We start from the raw sequence: 8,335 nt of genomic DNA on the forward strand, positions 1-8,335 counted from the left end.
TTTTGACGATCCAAATTTTACATCTTTGATTTTGGATCGTCAAATTTTGGACAATATATTTGGAGATGCTCTAAGTGGGACTCTACGGGAGCATTTATGACTCTTCTAAACTAATCAACCGTCAAGCTCCATCACGCGCACACTAATCCTAGGGAGTCAGCAAAGAAACCTACACGGCCTAGTACTGTATATAGTCTGGATTACTCTAACAGAAGAGCACAGGGACACTAGATAAAAGCTCTGCTGGCCATCGACAAGCAATAGTTATAGCTTGCAAGCTCAAGCTCCATGGCGCGCCTTCTACCAGCGGCCGCGGTAGCCGCAGTCGCCGTGCTGGCCGTCCTGGCAAGCTCGGCGACGGCGCAGGACGAGCCGTCGGCCTTGCCGGCGCCGCTGGCGTACATGAACCACACGGTTGGGGGCGCCGACGGGTGGTTCTTCAATGCGACGAGCAACACCACGTCGGGCAACTACTCCTCCTGGGCTGCCGCCGAGACATTCTACCTCGGCGACTACCTCAGTACGTCCGTCGAACCTAAACTAACAGCTGCTCCTATTTGCTTCTGTTTCTTCCTGCGGTACAGTTTCAGTTTCTGTGGCTTGCAAAGTGCTTTGAGAAAGAAAGAAACCAATCAATCGAGCTAGTGATATGATGCATCATGAGGAAAATGAGGATCCATAATTCTAGATGTCATGAAATGGTTGGGTCTTCGGTTTAGTTAGTTATTATGAAGAGTATATACACTTAATGAGAATTACTGTCTGAAAGTACAGATTTACTGCATACTAAAAAGGGTATCTTGAGATAAGTGGAGAGCCAAACAAATTCGTGCACGGAGAGTTCTTCAAGAAAGACGAACAAGAGGCCATGAAACATGAAGCAACCAATAATTCAGAACTTAGATCCAGATCTGGCTATAGGAATATTAGAATCTTTCTGTATATTCTGACATTCGTTGACTTTAATATACTGCGTGGTTTTTGTATCTCACCTGGTAAAGCACATTTTTTTAATATTTAATAACGGAAGATAGCACCACCCTTAGCCTCCGCATCATGTCATCCGCACAGTGGAAATTTATTACAAAGTTTCAAGCCTCTCAGACACAAAATAATCTCATAAAACAAATTTAGTGTTAGAGATGTTGGTACATTTTTCGATAGACTTGCTCCATTTTAAAGAAGTTTCAATTTAGAACAGAACTTAAACTTTAGAAAAAAACAGAGGAAGTACTTCTTTGCATCGAACAGCTCAACCATGAGCCAGTTACACTCCACCAAATCAAACCCATGCTGACTAGCTACCTATTTCTTCCTGCCAGTATTCAAGACGAACGATAACTCATCGGTGGTGCTCACCTCGAACTCCACCACGTACTCCCTCTGCGATCCCAGCGAGGACGACGGGCTGGAGACCTACATCTACAGCGGTGGCGTAGGCGGCCTCGAGGAGACCGACGCCATCGCTGTCCCTCTCCTCTACGAGGGCACCAACTACTTCTTCTCGGAGGCCGCCGGCGGCGTGCAGTGTCAGCAGGGCATGCGCTTCCAGATCAAGGTAGCCCACGGACATGGCTTGCCCCCCGCTCTCGCGCACCCGCCGGCGCCGCAGCCAGAGGAACGCGTCCTCGCACCGCCACCGGCTGGATCCCTCGCACCGCCGCCCGCTGGGTCTGCCTTCTCGGTCTCGCAGGGGCCGGTCGCCGCCAGTGCCAGCGCAGGCGCCGGCACCGTCAGTGATTATACGGATGGCAAGAACGCTGGCTGTAGAGTGGTCGGCAGTCGTTTCTTGGGGGTTGCTATTGTTGTTACCTTAGCATTTTTGGTTGCTCCCTGAGCAAATAAGGTCAGGCTGTCAGTGACTGATGCAGGAGTTTGGACTATAAATGGTACTCCCTCCGTCCCAAAATAACTGTCTTGACTTTGTACTAGCTCTAATACAAAGTTGTATTAAGCTTAAGACAGTTATTTTGGGACGGAGGGAGTATTTTTGAATTTAACGTAGCTATATGTTTTTGTTGAAGCACTTTTTATCTTTCTACCAAGAAATAGTTTTTTTTTCTCGTTGTAACATGTTTTTTTATTTGAGGTGTGCTTTTGTACACCCATGAAAAAATTACGACACCTTTCTCGGTCTTTTGGCTAATATTAAGTGTAGTTTACTCTCTTATCATTTTAATATCTCTACGAAGACTACAAACAGACCGAAACGAGTAACGGCCCCGCATCGTTCGGATGGATAGCACGGGCATCGCCTCTTATATCCTTCATCGGCCACCTCCTCTACTGTGAGACGACGTCGTCGGTGGCGGCGGAACATTGTTTTTTGTTTTGGTCTTTGTTCCAGCCCGACGGTGTTGGCTAACTGCCCAAGGCGCTCCTCACCGATAGGTAGTTGATTCGAGCAGCCTTCATGGTGGTGTGCATCAACTTCATGTTTGTCGTGATGTTCTCACGGCAGATGCCATGGGGTGACTTATCTAGTGTGGTTGGGGCGAAATGACGTTGGTGGGTTCCGGAAGTGAAATTAGAGAAAAGCGGTGCGAGACACACGATGTAGGTTTGGGTCCCCCGTGAGAGCACTAGTACAGAAAAGCCTAGATATGGCATGACGAAAAAGGTTGTGCTGGTGTGGACACCCTACGCCACCAATATGAAGCCACTATTAAAAAATAATGACGACGTTGGGTCCCACGTCAGCGGTATTCTACATGTTGATGGCGAACCACGTAGGCAACACCACCACTATAATCGCTTACCTAGTGGCGTGCAATGTACATTGCATGCCAGGAACATTTCGTGCAGCCAAAAAAACTCACATCACATGACATTTAGCATCATGTGTGGACAGAGGAGGTGCATAGGAGTGTCGAGGAAGGAGATGCAGAAGATGGGGATAATTGACCCTTGCTAGGCGGCGAAGGGGTGCGACGGGTGGTGACGGGGCGGCGTCAGGCGGCAATGAGGCGGCGACGGGCGGCAACTAGGTGGTGGCTGGTCGAGGGGAGTTGAAATGAAAGGGCGGTGAATAGGTCTTTTACTAAGGCGTGTCAGTTGACTTAGGTGGGTCGTTGCTAGCATGGTCCTAAACTGCAATGCCATAGCTAATAATAGCTCAAATAAAAAAAGACTAATTAAGTTTAATGAAAGACAAACCATAATTATATACTCAAAATTAGGAATCATGGAAATAATGATGTAAAAAGTGTTTAAGTGGAAATATTATGTCTCGTGTGAACTAATTTGGCACGCCATCACTAATTATTTATCTACAACGTGCACGGAAATTCAATGCCACCACTATATTCTGAATGGTAAGCGCACGTGGGCTAACAAATTTGTGACGTGAACAAAAAATCCACGAGAGCACTAACCGTTTATAGCTGACATACCAATTTAGCCCACCCGAGCACTATTTGAAAATATTAGTGCTTGTGTTAGTGCGAAATAGCGCGCCACCAACCTAAGTTGTGGCTAGCCGTTTACCCACGAGTGGAGGTAATACCCTTAGTCTTGTCGGATCGAACTATATGGATCACAAGAACTACAATGGTGCTCCTTGAGTTGTTTGCTGAAGGAGAAAGAAGGAGCTAGCTCTCCACTCTTGCCTCTCCTAAATATGGTGTGTGTGTGTGTGTGTGTGTGTGTGTGCGTGCGTGCGTGCGTGCATGTGTGTGTGTGTGTGTGTGTGTGTGTGTGTGATGAACCGAGAGGAAGCAACCTCGGGGGGCTCCTGGGAGGTCTTCTAGCTTGACCTCCAATGGTACAATGGTAAATCTAAGAGAGGCAGGAACGAGCATCCGCGAGCCTGTCGAGGCGAGAGGCCCCCTAGGGTCTCTTATCACTTGACACCCACGGGACAAGGGGCACTATAGATGATGATGCGGGCACTATAGATGATGATGCATGATGAGCATGTAGTGTACGCCTATTCGTTAATAGTGTACTGCCACAGGACATGGCCATCACATCCGTGCAGGTCCGACGCGACGTCGTGGTTGACTTCGGGCAGTTAGCAGGATGGAGCAGTCGCCCACGAGTGGGAGGTAGGGGAGCCGATCGGGGGGCGTGAGCCGGAGCAGCCGGCCTAGGCAAGCACGCACCCTATTTGGCTCGCCGTCTTGGTACTACCTGATATGTCACAAACGTATATACTTTTCCAAACACTTTTGCTCTTGTTTTGGACTCTAATTTGCATGATATGAATGAAACCAACCGGGACCGACGATGTTTTCAGCAGAACTACCATGGTGTTATTTTTGTGCAAAAATTAAAGTTCTCAGAATTGGACAAAACTTTTTGTGGATTTTTCTAAAACATATTAATAATTATGGAGCAAAGACCTTCCGGTGGGGGGCCACCTACGGGCCACAAGCCAATAGGACGCAGCCACCCCCTCGGCGCGCCCTGTTAGCTTGTGGGGCCCACATGGCTGTTCCGACCCTAATTCCAGTCCTATAAATTCACAATTATGGAGAAAACAATAGGAGAGAGGTGTTCATCATGTTTTACGAGATGGAGCTGCTGCCACCTCGTGTTCTTAATAGGGAGGGCTGATCCGAAGTCCGTTTGGGGCTCCGCAGAGGGGGATTCCTCAACGTCGTCATCACTAACCCTTCTCCATCAACAATTCGATGATGCTCACCACTAAGAGTGAGTAATTCCTTTGTAGGCTTGTTGGACGGTGATGAGATTGGATGAGACTGATCATCTAATCGAGTTATTTTGATAGGGCATGATCCCTAGTATCCACTATGTTCTGAGATTGATGTTTCTATGACTTTGCTATGCTTAATGCTTCTCAATAGGGGTGCCATGATTTCAGATCCGAACCTATTATTTTTTCTGTGAATATGAAAGCGTTTAGATGCTATCTTGCAAGTTGTGTGCACCTATTACGTGTTATGACACGTATACCCCAAGGTGACAATAATTGGGATTCTTTCTGATGATTGTCGTACTTTGAGGAGTTCATGTATCCACCATGTGTTCATACTTTGTTTCAGTTCTCTATTAAAATGAGGCCTTAATATCCCTTAGTTTTCGTATGGCCCTCACTGCCACGGGAGGGTAGGACAAAAGATGTCATGCAACTTCTTATCCTAAACAAGTTCTCTAGTGCGTAACTATTACATGATTGATGTCATCTAAATCATTATCCATCATCGATCCACGTTGAAAGGACCGATATGGTTGACTAGAGGGGGGTGAATAGGAAACTAACAATTTTAAGTTTTTCTTTAACAAGTTTAGCAACAAATAGGTTGTCTAGATATGCAACTATGTGGGCAACCTATATGATGCTAGCAAAAATAATAACAAGTAAGTAACTAATACAGGTAAAGGTAAGAAGTAACCACAAGTGGAACTAATAAAGGCAAGGCTGTGTTTTCGAAGTTCCTTCCCTTTGAGGGGAAGTACGTCTCCGTTGGAGCGGTTTGAAGACACAATGCCCCCCCCCCCCAAGATGCCACTAAGGCTAGTGTATTCTCCTCATGCCTCACACAATGCGAGATGTTGTGATTCCACTAAGTGGTTCCCTGGAAGGGGGAAATCGAACCTTTACAAACAAGGTTGGGGCAATCTCCACAATTGAATTCGAGGCTCCCAAAGAAACCACGAAGCTTCACCACAATGGACTATGGATTCAAGGTGACCTCATCCGTCTAGGGTGCTCAAACACCCAAGAGTAACAGGATCCGCGAGGGATTAATGGGTGAACAACTTTTCTCTTGGTGGAAGTGTGGATAAATGCCTTATCCTCCAAATCGTAGATCATCAACAAGAATCGATGGCTAGGAGAGATCGGGCAAGTTTGAGATTCGGAGAAACAATGAATCTTGGGGAGGGAAAAGGTGAAGTCTCCTTGAGGAAGAAGACCTCTATATATAGTGGGAGGAAAACTAGCCGTTATTCTGCCCAAAGTCACAACTAAGGGATAGTACCATGCAGGGGCGATACTTCCGCTTGCACGGAAGTACCATCCACCACAAGCAATAGAACACAGCCGAAGGGGCGGTAGTTTCGCCTAAGCGGTACTACCGACAGGATCCAAGTGGTACTTCTACTTAATGTTGAAGATAGGGACCAACGACACGAAACAGGTAAATTAAGAGGAAGTGGGAATGGTAGGGGAGGGCGGCAGTACCGCTGGAGCGGTACTACTGCTCCCCCCAAGCGATACTTGTGATCAAAAATGAAAAAGGCCCCGACGATACCAGACGAATAATATAAGCATATGTGAGACCGACCCTGGAGGGCAGCAGTACCGCTGGAGCAGTACTTCCGCTTATACAACATCTAGGCACATCAGTAAGGCTCCATTGCTCCAAGAATGGATGGGGTGCAAATGTGTGTGAGTTTGTTCCACCCAACCTTTCCATACGCGGATCCCCTCTTGATAGTACGAGTTTACCTATGACTCAAGTTCACCAACACTAAATCGATTGCTAAGCACCTTCTTCTCTTTCAACCACTGAGGGGGAAATAATCGTCTTGTGCCACCTGATAATTCTATGAAAGTTTAGTGCACACGATTAGTCCACAAGGGGTGTCGTCATCAACCACCAAAATTACTTAGGATAAATTGTGCTCTTACAATCTCCCCCTTTTTGGTGGGTTGATGAAAATATGGGATTTGCCATAACATGAATGAACTAGAGCGACTTAGTCAATCCCAATATCTACAAAATATAGATAGGCTCCCCCTAGATGTGTGCTCTATGTGAATATTCTTTTGGAATGCAAAAACACACACTAGGATCAACACTCCCCTATATTTTATAGACACGGCCATATACTTGCTTAAAAAGGAAATGAGTGCAACATGGTTGCAATTACAGGAGATATGAACTCACATAACAACTAAAGTACACCTAACATAATAGGAAAGATAGCATATGTCTTACACCATACTTTAGTTCACACAAGTCTCGGTAACAGAAACCAAAGCAACCAAATAAAATGAGTTCACAAGAGGAGATAGAAAATAAACGATAAAGCACTCGTGACTCAGCAAATCCAGCTTAAGATAAGCAATCTCTTGCCCTTTGGCATCGATACATCAAAAGGGGCAAAGAGGACGAAAAGAAGCACAAATGATGGTGAGCTCAGTCCTCCTCGTCATCACCACCCTTTGAATTGTCTGAAGCAGAAGACACCTCCTCCTCCAGAGACACCTCCTCCTCAGACTCAGTCCACTAACAGCATGCCTTGATCCAGTCCTCCTCATCAGTGATCTTGTCCTCTAATCCGCTCTAGACATCAAGGCCGATCTTCCACATGATCAACTTGTCGCGATTGCGTGCCTTCTTGGCGTCAACATGTGCCTTATAATGTCCCTTATCCTGGAAGCAAAAGAGATCCTTCATCTTGTTTCTCATCTTGGATGCCCAAGATGTTCCAGTCTCAGATCTGGGTACAAACTCATAGTCAGGCTCGGGCTCATCATCCGAGTCTATGGGAGCAATCTCAGGAATAGCATGTTGAATCACCCAATTTTCCTTCACACGGAGCTTGAGTACACCATGATGAACCACATGGTCAGTCACCAAAAGCTCAGTAGGAAAGGTAGCATCCCATGTATCCTCAATCACCTTGTACACATATGGGCCATAGATGGGCACTTTCTTCTTCTCAAGAACAGCTGAACACAGCTCCATCCATTCAATGTGGGAAACATCCAAAGTGGACTGTCAGCCTTGCTCCTTTATGCAGAGAAGTAATTGGTTCACAAGATAAGAATGCATCTGGTATTTGTTTCCAACACAAGGAAACAAAGTGTTGCGGAAAATCTTGTGCATGATATCCAGAAAGGAATGAGTTTAGTGCGATCACCCTTGTTAGTCTTCACAATCCTAGACTGACGAATAAGCTTGGACTTGTGAATAGCAGCAACACCCTCAGTGTGTGGCCTCAGTCCAACAGGCTCATCTGGGCCACGGTCAACGTAGCCCAGAGAGTTGATGAAGGTCTTCGAGTCAGAGTGTTGCACATGACCACCAGTCATCCATGTCACACGCCTCACCTCATCCTCATGAAAGTGAACAGTTGCATAAAATCAAGCCACAATGTCGATGTCAAAGTCCTTGTTGAAGTTGATAATAGGACCAAGACCCCACTGCTGTCAAAGAGCATGAGCTTCAAGGAAATATGCAGTGTGAGGCTGGGAAGTCATGTGCCTTGTATCAATGCTCTTGGCATCCACAAAGAGATTGGTCCTTTTCTTGATGATCTTTGTATATATGAGAGACCGAGCCTTGTTCCAGAACGGACGCCCAACAAGAGCCTCGTCCCGAGAAAGGCAATAGGGATCCTGCTTATGAAAAACCACAAA

The 8,335-nt window shown here is 46.3% G+C and overlaps 1 protein-coding gene across 1 annotated transcript; it reads left to right on the plus strand.

Annotated features, from left to right (window-relative positions):
• The first annotated feature begins 204 nt into the window (after positions 1-204).
• On the plus strand, positions 205-1,886 carry LOC123402476 (uclacyanin-2-like). The gene is made up of 2 exons (XM_045096398.1): positions 205-520; positions 1,323-1,886. The coding sequence occupies exons 1-2, from the start codon at positions 289-291 to the stop codon at positions 1,835-1,837; spliced, it is 747 nt and encodes a 248-aa protein (XP_044952333.1). The 5' UTR covers positions 205-288; the 3' UTR covers positions 1,838-1,886.
• Positions 1,887-8,335: the final 6,449 nt, after the last annotated feature.

The sequence above is a fragment of the Hordeum vulgare genome, chromosome 6H (assembly GCF_904849725.1).
Source record: "Hordeum vulgare subsp. vulgare chromosome 6H, MorexV3_pseudomolecules_assembly, whole genome shotgun sequence".
Taxonomy (NCBI): domain Eukaryota; kingdom Viridiplantae; phylum Streptophyta; class Magnoliopsida; order Poales; family Poaceae; genus Hordeum; species Hordeum vulgare.